Source organism: Lampris incognitus, chromosome 14, assembly GCF_029633865.1.
Source record: "Lampris incognitus isolate fLamInc1 chromosome 14, fLamInc1.hap2, whole genome shotgun sequence".
Taxonomy (NCBI): domain Eukaryota; kingdom Metazoa; phylum Chordata; class Actinopteri; order Lampriformes; family Lampridae; genus Lampris; species Lampris incognitus.
In genome coordinates, this window is record NC_079224.1 from 22,870,038 (window position 1) to 22,888,674 (window position 18,637).

An 18,637-nucleotide genomic window follows, 5' to 3' on the forward strand; every position below is an offset into this window, starting at 1 on the left:
TTTTTGTAGTATCAAATTACAAATGGTCTTTTGATTAAATACATTTTCTCATACCAGTGTTTTGTATTTCATTTTGATACATTTGATGAGCAAGTTTTTTGTAATTTTTAACAAAATACTTTGACGTATTTGTGCCCATCTCTGTCTATCAGTGTGTTGAACACCACAATGGTCTTTTTTTATATATATAAATGGCAAGATTAAATAACATCAGTCAATCATCACCATCGCCTCTGTGCTGTCCTTCAGTCCAGCCTTTTCTAGCCGCTGGCAGGATTTATTGATATCAGCTACATCTTCTATCTGTCGATGGTACAGCCCATGGAGGGGCATGATTGATCTTCCATTAGCTCCTCTTCTTCTTCTTCCTCCACACTCTGTCTTCTGCTGCCTGAGGTACTCACTCAGCAGTTCATCCTGGGGGCGGGGGCGGGGTCGGGGGTGTGTTTGCTCTTTCTGATGTACTCATGGATGTTCCTTGTTTCATCCTGGATAGTGGCCCTGACACTCACTAACCCTCGGCCCCCATCTTTTCACTTATCATACAGTCTCAGGCTGCTGGACTTCAGGTGGAACCCTCCGTGCATTTTGAGGAGTTCGTTGTCCTGATATCTGTGGCCTTTATCTCCTCCTTTGGCCAGTTTATTATTTCAGCTGGGTATCTGATGACTAGTAGGTCATATGTGTTGATGGCGGCTTGGATCTTATTCTTCCCATTGAGTGGGCTCCTCAGGACTTGTCTCACTCTCTGGAGGTATTTGGCTGTAGCTGACCTTGCTGCCTCCTGGTGGTTTCCATTTGCCTGTGGAATACCCAGGTACTTCTAACTGTCCTGTATGTCTGTTGTCCTGCCATCTGATAATTCAACCCCTTCAGTGCTCACCACCTTTCCTCTTTTTGCCACCATTCGACTGCACTTGTCCAGTCTGAATGACATCCTGATGTGATTGCTGTAGATCCTGGATCAGCGAGTCAATGTCTCGCTCATTCCTGGTATACAGCTTGATGTCATCCATGTATTCATTATTCCCATCGATCATGTGACTTTTTCATCCCACCATGTTGGATCACAACTTAGCTGTGGAAACGTGTAGCAACTGTTTGTTTATTCTATGCAACGTGTGTTCTCACCGCTTGTTTTTGCTCGAAAGTACGTTTATAAGTTAAGAAAAGTTCATTCTTACTTTTTAAAATTATTGCCTGTTGCCATTTGTTATCTAGAGAACAGTTTTGTTTTTAAACTTGATAAGTACCTGGCTCTGACAGAAGTAGGAAACATTCTTCAAGTTAGTGCATACTGTTTTAGGCCATAAGCCTAACCGATCAAAAGGAGTTCACCAGTCATGGTTAACTTTTGTGCAATCGTTGGGTGTTCAAACAGAATTGGAAGGGACAAGAAATCTTTTTTCAGATTACCAAAAGTTATCACACATCAAGGTGAAGATGCAAAATTAATTTCAGAAGATAGATGAGCCATCTGGTAAACTCGGATTAGCAGATCAGATTTGACCACGGAGAAGCAAACCAACATCAGAGTTTGTTCAGATCACTTCGTCACTGGGAAACCAGCTGCTCTTTTCAACAAGGCGAACATAGACTGGGCACCTGCTTTAAACTTGGGACACAACAAATTCAGGCCTCCTGCAGATTCATCACTGAAAAGAATTGTTAGAGGTCAAAAACGGAAACAACAACAGGCAAACCAAGATGAGGGCAGTAGTGAAACTATATAAGTGAGGGTAACAAATTCTCTTGATGAGGCTTTGAGAAGGGCACTTGATATTTGCCCTACAGCAAGATTTTAATGTTGATGAGGAAATATATCCTGCCTTGAATTGTAGCCAAAGCTTAGATTTTGCCTGTTCCTGAGTTTGCTCTTCAACACATTTAATTTGCTCATCAGTTACACTCAGGTCAATCTTTCTAGTGTGATCAATTAATTGTTCGTATGTCATGGCATATGTTTCTTCATCATTTAGTTCTGATAAAACCTTTGGCATCCACCTATTCAATGATGCTGGGCTGTAGCTATCTGAATATGGCTCAATCAGTGAAAGAATAACAGGTTTCTGTTTGTTTCCACTGAGACTTTTGTAAAACTTTGTAGTTTCATCATGTGTTGGAGGAGGTACTGCTGTAGTGGAAGATGGCTGGGTATTTCTTTGCCTCACTTGCCTTGTTCAATTGTAAGGTCCAAGTTTCTCTTCTTAGATTTAGGAGCAGTGAAGTCTATTTCAGACACCATACTGTAGGGTACCTTTTCCAAAGACGGAGGAAACATCCAGTATGCTTTCTTCTCTGTGAATGTTTTCGAACCCCTGATTCTTACTGTTGCCTCTATGGCAAAGAGGAGAGCTGCAACATGAGTACATGACTCACCAAGGCCTGCCATACAATTGCAATGTCCAGCTAAAATTTGCCCATCCTTTTTTGAAATTATCCAGGGGTAGAGGGCTGTTTCATTCATTCTTTGTGAGTGGCATACCTGGAAAGAAGTAAGATAAGAAATTGTAATTGAATAGCATTTAAAGTAGGCATCTAAGGTATCAAATGAATTGCACATTCCTTGTTGATAATTAGAGCAAATGATATCAAAATAAATAATGAAAGCAAAGTTTGTTTAAGTTTGGACAATAACTTTAACCCTTGCTTTATTGGACAGGGTCCATTTCAAATGAATGCATAGTACAGAGGAATTAAATATTTTCTCAAGTTATCTTACCCTGTAATGAACAAGGATGTTCCCATTAGAGGCTTTAAGCAATGATATTTCTTTAACCCATCCTCACAAGAATTGATTGTAGGCCTCTAGACTCTTGAAATTCTTAAGTTCTTCATGGGTGTAGGCACTCTTTGTAAATAGCAGGTAGTTCTGATTCTGATTCACAATATCTGGATAAGTTAATGTAGGATATTCATCTAGGCTTGTGGTCCAGTTCTTTTTAGGAACAACATATGGATCCATGCCATCCACTAAGATTATCTTCTCTCGATATCGTTTTTTTAGCTTTTTGCTCGAGCGAATCAAAATAGTTCTTTAGACATGCCGTTATAGGCCTAAATGATTGAATCCCAAATAACAAGCAAAGAGCAAAACTTCTTTTAGTAAGTCAGAGCCAGCAAGGTACTTCTCAAGTTAAAAAAAAAAACTGTTCCCTAGACACCAAATGGCAGCAGACAATAATTTTACGAAGTAAGGATGAACTTTTCTAAACTTTTAGATGTACTTGTGAGCAAAAACAAAGCAGCGAGAACACACACTGCATAGAATAAACAAATGGTTGCTACACGTATCCACAGCTAGGTTGTGATCCAACATGGCAGCAACGATAAAGTCATGTGACCAGTCGGAATAATGGATAGGAGGTGGCTGATGGTACCTGCACTTCTGAACCTGTATCCATATCCATACTTTGTGATGATCTGACTGAAGGGGTTCAGGCCTGTGCAGAACAGCAGTGGGGACAGTGCATCACCTTGGTATATGCCACATTTGATGGTTACCTGTGTGATTGTCTTTAAGTTGGCCTCTAGTGTTGTTTTTCACTGCTGCGTTAAGTCGTCTTCATGTTTGAAACTCGTCATTGGATGTCGGCCACTGTGATGATAACTGGTTCTTATTCTGGGATATTGCTGTGGTCTGCTCTTAGACCCCACCAGCCGCCAGGCATTGGTATTGTGTGATGCCTCCTTTTCCGATATATCCTTCCAGTATTGCTCAGTCTCTGCTCTGGGTGGGTCTGATGTTTTTCCCTTGTTACTCTGCAGCTGGGAGTACACTTAGGATGGTTCTTTGAGGAACAGGCCATTTACTCTTTTAGCTTCAACTTCTCTAGTGTATCTCTTCAGCCTAGTGGCCAGAGCTGTGAGCCTTTGTTTGGTAGTTTCCAGGGCCTCACTTACAGACAGCTTGCTGTACTTCTTCAACCAGGGCCTGTCTTTCATCACACTTTTTTGCACCTCTGTTAACTGGCTAATATCTCTCCATGCTGCTTTGATCTTGGCTTCCAGCCTTCTCTTCCATGGAGGGTACTGTTGGTGACCTGTGCTCTTTATCCTGTACCCAAGCATCTCCAAGATTACGGTAACAGTGGCATATACAAACTCTTTAGTCTCTGTTATGGTGACAGTTGAGATGCTGCATAAAGCTGTATTCACATCTGCAAGCAGGCTTTGTGATGGTACTTTGTCACTGTATATATATATATGTTTGCTCTTTTTATCATCATCATCATTAAGGTTGAACATTCCTTTTACTAAGAATGGCTGCTCATACACACAAAAATGAATTCCATTTTTACTTTATAAAATGTGATTGTTGGGTCCTACAACTACTAAAACCTCCCAGCTTTCAGATAATAGAAGGACATCTTTATTATAACATGCCAGCCAAACAGATCAATCTGCTAGTTGGTTTTGCTTTATCTGTAATGTTACATTACGCATTTGACACACCTTCTCCACCTGTTGGCCAAATGTCCAACAAACAGGGTCATTATTTTCCTGATAGAGACCAGTATGGGTGTGCAAGCCGAAAAGGATCCCCATATATAGATAGTCCTCCTCAGGCTAAGTATAAACAGATGTGTCATGTATTATGCAAGCCTTGTTAATAGTGTTTGGGAAATAGAGTCACATACTCTCAAAATCATTATTTCACTGATGGGTGAGCATAGACACAAATTAATTATTTTGGTGGTAGGCCTTATGTTTGGGTCATTTTAAAGACTAAAGCACTTCTGAATAACTTTATAGTTTGCAACAAAGGTGGACATTTTAGATAACAGAACAATGACCATCATCCAGATTTAAAACCACAGTGCTGAAGTATGTGACATGGGTCTTAGCCTATTAAATCAAAAATGGTGTCCTGGGCTTGGGCATCTTATTAGCATGGTCAGCGTCTAGTGAGTTGAAGTACAGCATATGATGTCTTTGGCGGAGAGACATGTCAGACTACACTCTCAAAGTTTTACGAATTGATTTATCCAGCCTCACATTGCTAAGAATAGCTCCGCTAACATTAATATTTTGTATTTCCATTTCACTCGAATGGCTCGGGTTGGTGGCTGCTACGGTTCAGCCGGGTGAATCTGAAGTCTTTCCCAATAAGCTGTTTTATGTTGCTTACATTACCAGACCAGCAGCTCTAACAACATCCCAGGCTGCTTAAAAAAACATTTTCATGGCTTATGTAAAACATGATCATTATTACCTCTGCAGTCAAATGAGTTACAGAAGTGCACAAGCATAAAATTATAAGCATACGAACAAAATCAGCAGAATTGTAGCTTGGAAGTGGATTGAAGGGACAGCTAATCTCAGTCTCTATAAAACTCATCATACAAGGAGAAAACTTAATCAACGTGGCACTGACATTTTACACAATATTTAACATTTTGTAATCTAGCAGATGCTTACAAGAGGGAGAAAAATTAATTCACAGAAAAAGAGACTGAGAAATTTGTGTGCCACTACAAGGCATCATAGAGCACTAAATATTCATCATGTCATAGCCAAGAAGGCATGACATGTCAAGTGCCTTTTAATGTAAGTGCCCTACGATCATCAATAGGGATCGATATGAGGTTCAAGTTACAAAGTAGATGGAAAATGCCACATATTATCACAGCTGTATAATTTAGAGTAAATATGTTAGGTGCATGCAGTAGAAAGGCTCAATATTAATAGAAGACCTCAGTAATAGTAAATGATACATATTAGCTGGACAATGCCACAAATGAGTTGGAGTCATCGATTGGGACCATGTATTGACCTGGGAAAGCAGCATTAGAATAGAATAGAATACATTTTATTTGTCATTTGTACGTACATACAGTGAAATTCACTTTCTGTATTTAACTCATCCTAGCTATGTAGCTAGCAGCACTAGGCAGCTGCTGTGCAGCACCCGGGGACCAACTCCAGTTCTTCTTTCCACTGCCTTGGTCAGGGGCACAGACAGGAGTATCAACCCTAACATAAATGTCTTTTTGACATGTATGTTAGGGTTGATACATATACACCACTTTCCTGTATGCAGCCCTTTATTAGCTATCATTATTTACCTTTTTCAGTGTTTTGGTGAGTTTGGTCGTGTTTGGTGAAAGCGACAGGCATGGGTGCAAGTCCATGAATACTGGGTTGGCATCCAGCACTTTAGCTGTGGCTCATCCATAGGGTTAGTGGTTGTGTCAGGAAGGGCATCCGGCGTAATATTTTACCAGATCATTATGCGGGTTGACAGAACCATGCTGGATTGGTCGAGGCTCCATGCAGAATTGGCTGATACCCGGGTTGACAATGGCCACCACTGGTGCTGTACCCTCACAGGGAGCTGATAGGAACTGTACAATCTTCTGTAGCGATCCCTGAGAAACAGGGAGCAAGTCGAAAGAAGAAAAAGAAGTGTTTTGGTGAGTCAGTGTGGACTATGATATTCACCAGTGTCTCACATATAGTTTACTCATTGTGAGCTTATTGCACCTGCCGCTCTTGTATAATGCTCTTGTTATGGACAACACATACAATGGGTGGCACGGTGGCGCAATGGTTAGTGCTGTCGCCTCACAGTTCTGGGTTCGAACTCCGGGGTTGTCCAAACTCGGGAGTCAGCCTAGGTTGTCCTCTGTGTGGAGTTTGCATGTTCTCCCTGTGTCTATGGTGGGTTTTCTCCAGGTGCTCCGGTTTCCCCCTCCAACAAACAAGACTTGCATGTTAGGGTTAATACTCCTGTCTGTGCCCCTGACCAAGATAATAATAAGAAGTAATAGAAAGAAGAACTGGAGTTGGTCCCCGGGTGCTGCATGGCAGCTGCCCACTGCTCCTAGCTACGCAGCTGGGATGGGTTAAATGCAGAGCGTAATTTCCCTACGGGGATCAATAAAGTATCTCAAAATGAAGCAAAAAGAAATACTGGCGAGAGTTGGCCATACAATAAGAATAAGTGAAATGATAAAAGGAAGGAAAATAAATTTGTTCTAATGGTCATAGAAAAACATTTTTGTCATTTAGCATGCTTTCCTCAAAGGAAAATTAATCAATTAAACTCCAGCATCTGCTGGCCTTAAATTTGCAGTCATCATATGATTTTTTTTTTCATAATCTTAATTTTTCCCTCTTCTTTAAATGTTTTCTCGAATCTTAAATCTTTCAGAGCCTCTCCAGGATATAACATTTTTTAAAGTGCAGCACTGTACCCCAAAAAAATATTACTTTAGATTAGAATGATGATAATAACAACAATAAAACAGGGAGGACAAAAACACGTAAAACAAAATAAAAACTTCCATCATGTAAATTGTTAACAGTAAAATGGACGTTCATGAAAACGAGTTTTCTCTTGACTCTTAAATTTACAAAGGCTCTCATTTTATCAGCAAAACTGTTCCAGAGTTTAGGAGCACTGATTGTAAATGCTGTTCACCTTTTTGCCTCGATCTCGACTTGGGGAAAGTTGAAGGAGATTTGTCTGTGAATCTAACATGAAGCTTTTGTTCAAATTGAAATAAAAGCTCTATGATATAAGCTGGGCCAAAACCAAAGGAGACTGGTGCTGAGCGTGCACACCTGGAGATGCTAGTACCAGTATCTAATTGTGGATGAAGCTATGCATGAAACAGATCCCAGTCTCACACAGAGGTGAGGAGACTGGCTACTGATCTGGGCTGTGACTTGAGCTGCTCACCAGCCCTGACAAAGGTAATGTTCCTCTGTCCGTGGGCTTGTTCGTTGTTGGCCGTGGCTTTGGAGATGCCCTGTGCGACTGTTTTCAAAACCTGATCATGTCGCCAGCAGTATTGGCCCTCCCCCAGGGGAGATGGGCAACTGCTGAGGATGTGTTCGAGTGACTCTTTTCCAGGGCACAGAGGACATGAACGAGAATCAATCTTGCCCCAGAGATGGAGATTTGCTGGGCTAGGTAGAATACCATACACAGCTTGTACCATGAACTTGATCCACGGTGGTTCTGCTTGCCAGATATCTGGCCAGGATATATTCCTCTCCAGCGCACCCTCCCACCTTGTCCATGCTCCCTGCTGCTACATGCCCAGCATTCTGCTGGTCCTTTCCTCCTCGATACTTGCCTGCACTACCTCCAGAACTAGATGGCGTCTGTCCTTGCCATGGGCCTTATAACGAGGTTGTGGGATGGCTCCCAGCCCTGGCCATCCAGTTGCCTCCATGTCTCAGTCGAGACTTTGGTATCTCCAGGCCTTCCTAGGATCTCAATTTCCGGCCTGCCTGTACCATAATGCCTGCTGATGCCACTCTAGAGTCCTTAGAGTCCCGATAGAGCAGTATCTCTCTTGTGGGGAAAACCCTGAACTCCTCATTGAGGCTGCTGATAGGGAGCTGGAGTTTGTTGCTCCTCCCATACAGTGCTGCACTGCAAAGGCTGTGTGACAGACCCAGCCATCTCCAGAGGTAGCAACTGATCTTCCTCTCCAAGGTCTCCACTGTCGACAGGGTTACCTCATAAACCAGCAGAGGCCAGAGGACTCGGGGTAAGATGCCATGTTGGTAAATCCAAGCCTTGAACCTGCCAGGTAAACCAGACTTGGCTACTGTGGTGAGCCAAGTCTCACACTCCTTAATGGTTGCTTGGATTGCCGCTGCATCCCTAAGGCTACAGTCAAAAACCTTGCCTAGACTATTGACTGATTTCTCAGCAATGGATGGGATTGCAGTGCCATCCAAAAAGAAGTGAAACCAGTCCACCACGTTTACCCTCTACAACACCATGGCACTGGATTTGGCTGGTTTAAAACATCCTCACCCAGGAGATGAGCTTCTCCAGGCCCTTGAGGATCCACGTACCACCAGACACAGATGATGTGGCGACAGTGAGGTCATCCATAAAGGCTCTGATGGGGGGCTGCCAAACACCAGACTTGGACAGAGGGCCTCTGCACTTATTTTCAGCTGCCTTGACCACCATATTCATGGCAAGGGTGAAGAGTGTAACTGAGATGGTACACCCAGTTATAATCCCCTTCTCCAGCTGGTGCCAGTCAGATGTTATGTTCCCAGAAGTGACTCTGAGGCTGAAGTTCCCATAGTAGTTCAGTATGAGGTCCTTGATCTTACTGGGTACATGGTGTCAGTCCAGGTTAGTCTCGATCAGCTTGTGGGGTATTGAGCTGTATGCGTTGGCAAGGTCAAGCCAAAGCACAACTAGGTCACCCTTACCTTCGTGCGCAACACTTCACAAGTTATATTATTAGTTCACCTCACAATTTACAGTGCATTTGTACTCCTAAAAGAACTTTTATAATACAAACTAGCAAGAGCACTAGACGAACTCACCTTCCCCACAGATGGCCATTAGCAGAGTGAGGAAGGGGAGCGCGCAGTAATTATTATGTATGCTAAATTTGAGCAAATCAAAATCAATTTGCTATGCTGTCGACCAAAATCTCCAAGCCTCCCTCTCTAACCCCCCCCCCCAACCCCATTACAATTTCTGTTGAGAAACTCATCTGTTCTTTATTGGTTTCAGTAAAAAAATGACCAAATTAATTCTGGGATTGTATTGATCACCGTCAATGAGACTGAAATATCATCTGACTTGACACCTGTAACAACAAAAACAATGAAACAGAATGCGTTTTTAAAAATCCATATCCATGGCATCCGGGTAGTGTAACAGTCTATTCCGTTGCCTACCAACATGGGGATCCGAATCAGAATAAATCAGAATCAGAATACTTTATTCATCCCACTCATGCTCTAATAACAAAAAGCTAACAAGATACAAGATAAGAAAATAGAAACAGAAACAAATAGAAATAAAAGATAAATAAGAAATAGAAATAAGAACAAAACATATCAACAAGCATGGTGCACATAACACCTTATCTATACTGCACTACTGCAACACACAACAAGCAGCACAAACAAAACTCGACAGGGCCAGTCCAATGACCATTAACTCAGAGTGTCTGACAGTCTGATGGAAGAGTTGTAAAGTTTGATGGCCACAGGTAGGAATGACCTCCTGTGGCGCTCTGTGGTGCTTTTCGGCAGAATGAGTCTATTACTAAAAGTACTCCTGTGCCCAACCAGCACATCATGGAGTGGGTAGGAGACATTGTCCATGATGGCACATAGTTTCAACAGCGTCCTCCTCTCAAAAACTGCTGCCAGAGAATCCAGCCCCAACACAACAGCAAACAGGAGAGCACTGGCCACCACAGACTCATACCACATCTTAAGCATTGTCTGGCAGATGTTGAAGGACCTAAGCCTACTCAAAAAGTAGAGACGGCTTTGTACCTTCTTGTAGAGGGCATCAGTGTTCTTAGCCCAGTCCAGTTTATTGTTTATATACACCCCCAAGTACTTATAGTATTCCACAGTGTCCACACTGACCTCCTGGATGGAGACAGGTTCGAATCCCCGTGTTACCTCCGACTTGGTCGAGGGTAACACGGGGATTTGAACAGACACAATTGGCTGTGTCTGCGGGTGGGAAGCCAGATGTGGGTATGTGTCCTGGTCGCTGCACTATCGCCTACTCTGGTCAGTTGGGGCGCCTGTTCGGGGGTGTGGGGGGAATGGCGTGATCCTCCCATGCGCTATGTCCCCCTGGCGAAACGCCTCACTGTCAGGTGAAAAGAAGCGGCTGGCGACTCCACATGTATCGGGGGGGGCATGTGGTAGTCTGCAGCCCTGCCCAGATCGGCAGAGGGGGTGGAGCAGCGACCGGGACGGCTCAGAAGAGTGGGGTAATTGACCAGAAACAACTGGGGAGAAAAAGGGGGGGGATTGTTAAATGTTAATATTGTGCTTATATTTGCATTTTGTGTTATATTTGTTTATTAAGGCCAGGAAAAATACACACACACACACACACAGACACAGACACAGACACAGACACACACACACACACACACACACACACAAACACACCTTTATATATATATATATATATATATATATATATATTCAATATTTTTGGGAAACGAAGTCAGAACTTTAAGATTATTGTTGATGAGCTCAACAGATATCACATCGGCATTGATCTTGAATGAATCCTCAAGCTCCAACTCTATTCTAAAGATTCCAACTTAAATTCTCAAAAACAAAAAAATATATCTTTTTGAAGTGTCCCTAATACTCCTTTATAGTTGTCAGGTGAGGACATAACACCCATATTCTGACAAGTCCCGCCCTCTGCGTTAGGATGCAGTCTGCCAATTGGACAGTTGATAAAAGTTTACATTTGAGGGTGTCTCTCGAGAAAGGCTTAAGATTAGGTATGCAAGAGGTTAAGTTTGGCTATCTCCTCTTAAGGTGTTAGGGGGGAGAGACACATGGGATATTAAGGGCAGGACTAAATAACAAACAAAAAAACCCCACAGCAACAACAACAACAAAATGCCCCATGAGAGGAACGTGATTTCACTTTCTGATATCGAACTGCTCTACCTCCGTCCCCCAATGAAGAGGTGCCTTCTAGTGGAGGTTGCACTAAAAACACCACTTAATGAACATTGAAACCCCTCTAATGGGTGACCCCAGACCCAGAGGGTAGACAACTGGCGCACAAGTGCAATTTGTAATGGGAATAGCACTTCATATAAAAAAACGTCCCACAATCCAAATCTTCAGTCCTGATTGGCCTCCAACTTCTCATCCACTTTGGCCCTCTCCACACCCATGTCTTACTCAGACCCTCGCTCAAAACACCACAAGTGATGACTATTCGGCGGCCATTGCTTTGAGGAAGGTTTTTAACTTTACAAGAACCTTAGGGGAATGTCACTAATAAATATAATATTGAAGAGTCCTATATGATTATTTATAACACCCGATGTTGAGGGTATTAAAAGACATAAAACACCCATAATAACAGCAGTAGGGAATCTATAGGACAGTCAACAATTTGTCACATTTCAAAAAAAGAAATTAGCTGATAATTTTTATTTCTAGGAATGTTGGGCCTTTTTACTCATCGAGCTTCTATTTAAATATTAATAGAATTTTTATCAAATGAATTAGATTACTGCTACTGCACGGTATCAAAATAATGACATGACATTATCAGTTCACTCTAAGATACGTGCAGTATGGATCCCTTTGTGACTCGTGAAGTGTGCATTGGCAAATGAAATTACCAGAGGTATTGTCAAAAGATATTTGAGCTGCTTTGGAGGGCGTCCGGGTAGCGTAGCAGTCTATTCCGTTGCCTACCAACACGGGGATTGCTGGTTCGAATCCATGCGTTACCTTCGGCTTGGTCGGGTGTCCCTACAGACACAATTGGCTCTGTCTGGGAAGCCTGGTGTGGGTATGTGTCCTGGTTACTGTGCTAGCGCCTCCTCTGGTTGCTCGGGGCAGGGGAACTGGGGGGAGTGGCGTAATCCTCCCACGCACTACGTCCCCCCTGGCGAAACTCCTCACTGTCGGGTGAAAAGAGGCAACTGGCGACTCCACAAGTATTGGAAGAGTAGTCTGCAGCCCCCCACGGATCGGCAGAGGGGGTGCAGCAGCGACCAGGATGGCTCGGAACAGTGGGGTAATTGGCGGCCGGGATACAATTGGAGAGAAAAAGGGGGAGAGCCAAAAAAAAATAAATAGAAGAAGATATTTCAGCTTCTCGCCAGGGAAATATAATTTTCTTCCAAACTGACAGACGTTTATATATGTTCGTTATGCCATATTCATTCAAGTCACAACCACAAAAAAAGTCCAAGTATCACATGGTCTATTGTATATTAATTATATTAGCAGATATTTGCAGTCTAAGGAACATAGTTTGAAACATTTGTCCTCTTCACTCTAACACAGATATAATAAATACAGTCATGTAATTTGGGGGGGGGGGGGTCCTTCAGGCTTCTATTGATTTTTCCCCCAAAAGCAAAAAAAAAAAGTCTTGATTCTGGTAATGTAATTCCAACAGTTAAACAGTTGACTCTTTTTCTGTATGCTGGACCTTTCCTCCTCTCCAATTTGGGTGAATGTGGTATAAACGAGCACAGCTATGTCGGTGGTTATATTCAACCTACGTCAGCCGTAAAAGGCATGTTCGCTTTCTTTGAGCCTAGGCTTCATTAAAATGTCATCGGGCATGATCTATAATCATATAGACTACAACTTCACTGAATACTACTCCTGTACTGAGAGACTTACCACTTTGCTGAATCTTCTGGCTTCAACATGGTCCGATGGGACCATCGTTCAAGGCTTCAAAACACGATGCTGTGTATCTCTTTTTTGAAAACGGGAAGCTCACAGGCCACAGAAATCTATTTTATTTTCTCTTTATTCAGCATGGCTTGAATAGGAGCATAACCCTATTTGAGTGGAAACCATTTCTGACACAGTACATTTCAACCATCTGTAGGCAAATAGGCAGGTCCTATTATAGCCCAGCAGTCGCATAGCATTAGCTTGAGTCAAGTATATGTACTTCCAGAGTAAACCAGTAATCCGGAAGTGCCAAGGAAAATGCATTTGCAGAAGTGCAAATTAAAATTATTTTAACTTGGGCGTCCGGGTAGCGTGGAGGTCTATTCCGTTGCCTACCGATACGGGGATCACAGGTTCAAATCCCTGTGTTACCTCGGGCTTGGTCGGTTGTCCCTACGGACACAATTGGCCGTGTCTGCATGTGAGAAGCCGGATGTGGGTATGTGTCCTGGTCGCTGCACTAGCGCCTCCTCTGGTCGGTCGGGGTGCCTGTTCGGGAGGGGACGGGATAGCATGATCCTCCCACGCGCTTCGTCCCCCTGGCGAAACTCCTCACTGTCAGGTGAAAAGAAGCGGCTGGCGACTCCACATGTATTGGAGGAGGCATATGGTGGTCTGCAGCCCTCCCCGGATCGGCAGAGGGGGTGGAGCAGGGACAGGGACGGCTCAGAAGAGTGGGGTAATTGGCCAGATACAACTGGGGGGAGGGGTAAAAAAAAATCATTTTTAACTTGGCAGAGAAAGCACGGCTGGCCACTCTTATTTTAATGGAACATATTAAAACATATCTGGCAGCGCTGTGAGCGACCCGTTTTCGAAAAGAAGATTATTGCGGTTTTTGAGGGCTTAAACGATTGACCTACTGGACTGTGTTGAAGCCCAGCGAGAAGATTCAGCAAACTATCTCAAAACATAAAATCAGTGAAGTTTTTGTCTGTATGATTATCATTAAAACTGAACCCTTTAATACGGGCCTCCCTGTATTCTTTCACGCAGTATTTTGGTGCCGAGTCTTCTGGGTGACCTGGGCGGCTGGGTCTCTACCACTGACCGAATTACATGTGACATGCCTGAACATCTCTCTGAACCTGGAGGACATGAGGTTGTAGAGGATGGGATTGACGGCAGAGCTGAGGTAGAAACAGACCCCAGAGACGATGTGGATGCACTCGAACATCTTGAAGTGCTGCATGGACCAGGCATCAATGTAGCTCCACACCAAGCGGTCTACATGGAAGGGTGCCCAGCAGAGGCCGAAAACAACTACCAGCACACCTGCCAAATTGACAAAACTGGAGTTAACTTGATATTCAGTAGGGTAGTGGATGGATAATTTGACAATTTGGGAACGAATGCAAACGGATGGGCGCACACACATACATGTTCTCCAATACACACCCACGTGGACCCAAACACATACATGAATATACACACGACACCACACAGCCAGTTTGTTGCTCATTAGTATCTCAGACAAAACGGAGCCAAGCGAAATCTTACACAGCATTTTGGTGACCTGCCGGTGGCGTATCCTCTGCTTCTGCTTGTTTGAGAAGGAAAGGCTCTCTTCCACAAAGCCTGATCTGGCCTCCAACACCCTCATTATCCGCTCTGTGTGCAGATGCAGGCCAATGAGCAGGTAGAGAATACTCATTATCAGCATGGGAAGCAGGAAGAAGAACAGCATAGTGATCAGGATGATGAAGTTGTATATCCAGGTGGGTCTGACCAGACCTGAAGATGGGGATCCGGAGAAGATGTCATTACCCCATTGAGAATTCTGTGATGTGTGTATATATATACTATATATAGTTAAGCACTTTTATCAACACCATTGGTGGTTTCCAAAAAAACCCATACATACATACATACATACATACATACATACATACATACATACATACATACATACATACATATATACATACATACATATACATACATACATGTATATATATGCATATATATATACATATATACATATATATACATACATACGTATATATATATATATATATGCATTTTTTTGCCTATGTTATCTGCGTTATGTTTAAAGTTCTTCTTGTCTTATTCTACTTATTTCTATTCGTACTTTTTACCGGCTGTAGTCTAATATGTAAGATCAAGTATATATATTAGTTCTTTACCCACCACATATGGCAGACTGAGGAAACTCCCGTCCAAACCTGGGGGGCAACACCATGATGCCGTGGAGGCTAGTATTGGGCACAGCGCACAGCATGGACAGCGCCCACAGTGTGAGGATGACTCGCTTGGCGTGGGTGTGTGTGTTCACATGTTTGACCTTGAGGGGGTGCACCACGGCCACATAGCGTTCCATGCTGAGCGCCGTGACGGTGAGGATTGAAGCGAAGCAGACAGTCTCGAACAGGAAGGTCTTGAAGTAGCAGCCCCCCACCCCCAACAGGAAAGGGTAGTTCTGCCACATCTCGTAAATTTCTAACGGCATGCCAAGCAGCAGCACCAGGAGGTCCGACACCGCCAGGCTGAACAGGTAGTAGTTGGTGGGCGTCCTCATTGCCTTGAAGCGCACGATGATGGCACAAGTCAGGGCATTGCCCAGGGCACCCACCAGGAGAATGGCGAGGTAGGTGACACAGACCAGCAGGAAAGCAGGGGACCTCGGGGGCCCCAGGTACTTGGCCAGGTACTCCTCCTCACTCAGGCAGATGTCATCCAAGTCTTGGGAACTAGCATTTGACAAAATCCAGGAGATATTGATCCCGCACGCCAAGGCCTCGGGGCAGCCTAGGCTATTGTGTGAAGTGTTGGTAACGCTGGCACGGTTGTCTGACGGTGCCACAAAGGAACAGTTCAAAAGAGGTACCATGGCTGTTGGGAAGTGTAGACATGAGAAAAGCTGATATTTAGTTTAACAAAAGCACAAGCAAGGGTGCTTTGGCCCACTGAAGAAACAACAGCTGATTGACCTTGTTTTGATTTACTTTCAGCAAAAATGAATGGCAGCTTTGGAGAGAGTGATTGGATAGGGTTCATAGTGCGACTCGTAATAAGGTTATAACCATTAAAACACAACCAGCTCCGTGGCAAGCGATTGGTCAATAAAACACTTTAGTTGATCTTGAAAAAGTTTACTGGAAAGGATTCATATGAATTTTGCATGACATCGCGATTAAATAACAAGTCACGCTTAACATAGACTGGACTAGATTATAAATTTATGACCGACATAAATAAACATAGAGAGTACCTGAACTTCTGTGAAGGCAAGATGATGAGCTAGTTCGATGTTTGAAGGGCTTTTCTCCTATCCACATTTTTTGTGCTCGTGGCTCTCGGGTATCATGGCAAAAATATCTCTCTGATTAAAGAAAAAAATTGTGATAGATATTTGTTTATCAAAAAGACTAATAGGTAGCACGTCACATTACAGCTCGGTAATAACACGGTAATAGTGGGGTAATAGTTTGATAAAAAAAGAGGTAAGTAATACCATGTAATTACCAAAGTAATAACCAGATAATAGCTTGGTATTAACAATGGGTACATAGCTGGGTAATGGTAGACTGAAATGTATGTAACAGGGTAATAAGGGGCCAAAAAACAAAGGCTAATGATGGGGAAACACATTTAAAGATAGTAACAAGGCCAAGATATTTGGTTATAGTTTAGTAATATTTGCTACATTTGAAACATTTTTCCGTTAACAGTTACTCGGAAAAAAAATTACAGAAAATGTCATCCAGATGTAAAATCATGTATACTGTAATAGAGGAATTTCCCCGCTCCCATGTAAACGTTTGTAATTTAGACTTGTTAGCGTTACCTTTTCAAAAAATAATCTTTTATGGAGACATGTTTGCCATGTTGTATATTGTTACTTTGTTACTTTGCCAGCTCGTCTTTGTACGTCCGTGTCAAAGCATCCCAGCTCTTTACCTCTCGTGTGTTCCTGAGTAATATTCCGACTAGCTTCTGTGTTTTGTACTCTGCCTTTGCTGTACTAATGTAACGAGCATGAATAAGTAGACTCGCTAGCCCTTGGCTAAGGGGTCGGATCCTTTAGTCGACTGGTTAACGTAGTCGCCCGTGGTGCGGGAGACCCGGGTTCGCGTCCCGGCTGCGGTGGTTCCCGGGCTGCCCCCCGAATTCGCTACACTAAGTTGTCCCTAGGTGTGAATGTGTTTGTATTTGTCGGTCCTGTGATGGCCTGGCGACCTGTCCAGGGTGTCTCCCCGCCTGCTGCCGAATGACTGCTGGGATAGGCTCCAGCATCCCCGCGACCCTGAGAAAGGATAAGCGGTTTGGATAATGGATGAATGATGCATCTCTGTTTACTGGACTGGTTTTCCACTAAGCGTCTGTGTTTTGATTCTGCCTTTGCCTGACCTTTCTTGGATACCTCTGCCTGTCTGAGAACTGATTCACTGTGTACCGAACCCATCTTCAGTAAAAACGTTTATTCTAACTGCCTCGTGTGAGTCGTGCATTTGAGTCCCCTGTCTGTTGGTACCAGTGTTACACATTGAGTCATTATTTAAGGTAATCTGCATGTACTGAAAGATAGCTGATTAATTTAGCTGTCTGTAAGTTTCGAGATGGCGTGCAAATACATGACTCACTGAGCAAAAATCAAACACACGAAACAGATTCTTAGAATAACCACACCGCATTAGTGAAACAGAGAGTTTACAGCTGACGGTTATTAATGCTGTAGGCGTGTGTCTGTCTCTGGGATTGATGTTAATGGGTGCCTTGACTGATTTTACTGTTGATAGAGATACTTGCTCTCATAACAAATAGTATAATTAGCCTCCGATGTTGGAGTGATGATACTGACTGTAGTGATATAACGCCATGTACATATATCCACTGGAACTACACTAGGTGTTATGTACTACCCGGACTGTTATTATGGTTACACCACTACCATGTATGGTTATTACGTCTGCCTACTGAGCCACGATTAAACCTGAGTTCTATAACCCGGTGTGGTCATTGATCCTCGACCAATACTACCCCAAGTATTACTTCATGGTGGCAGCGGTAAAGTACTCTCTATGAAGAATGAAGATAGACTCATAAAATTGTCCGTGGATAATTTCTGTCATCATTCAAGCAAGAGTGCGCCGGAGCTGAGCTAGCCGCAAAGCTAACTAGCTAGCTAGTAAAAGGAGACGTCATGGCATCGCATTTACCGACGATGAATTGGTCCGACCCGGACCTGGGTGAGGCAATTTCACTGTATAAACAGAAAATGTCTCTGTATTTAGAAGATGAAGAAATAAATGGCGCAGCTAAACTAGCTAGGAAAATATGTCGTGGAATCGGAGATGAAGAATTAAAAAGACTGAACGCCAGTGGTCTCACTGATGATGAAAAGAAAAAGCCTGCCAAACTATGGGACTTCTTTGAAAAACAGCTAAAGTTGAACGTAAATTTCAGAATCCATAGA

At 43.1% G+C, this 18,637-nt stretch overlaps 1 protein-coding gene across 1 annotated transcript; it reads right to left on the reverse strand.

Annotated features, from left to right (window-relative positions):
• Positions 1–11,933: 11,933 nt before the first annotated feature.
• Positions 11,934–16,051, reverse strand: nmur1b (neuromedin U receptor 1b). Its single transcript, XM_056293834.1, has 4 exons — positions 15,352–16,051; positions 14,701–14,934; positions 14,208–14,475; positions 11,934–11,967 (listed from the first exon to the last, which is right to left on the reverse strand). The coding sequence occupies exons 1-4, from the start codon at positions 16,049–16,051 to the stop codon at positions 11,934–11,936; spliced, it is 1,236 nt and encodes a 411-aa protein (XP_056149809.1).
• Positions 16,052–18,637: the final 2,586 nt, after the last annotated feature.

Excerpts from the sequence above, each read along its gene's own strand:
- nmur1b (XM_056293834.1), bottom strand. The coding sequence starts at position 16,051 with ATGGTACCTCTTTTGAACTGTTCCTTTGTGGCACCGTCAGACAACCGT. Across the intron at positions 14,935-15,351 it reads TCCTCAGTCTGCCATATGTG|GTCTGGTCAGACCCACCTGG; the intron begins GTGGGTAAAGAA and ends CCCCATCTTCAG. Across the intron at positions 14,476-14,700 it reads GCAGGTCACCAAAATGCTGT|GTGTGCTGGTAGTTGTTTTC; the intron begins GTAAGATTTCGC and ends TCAATTTGGCAG.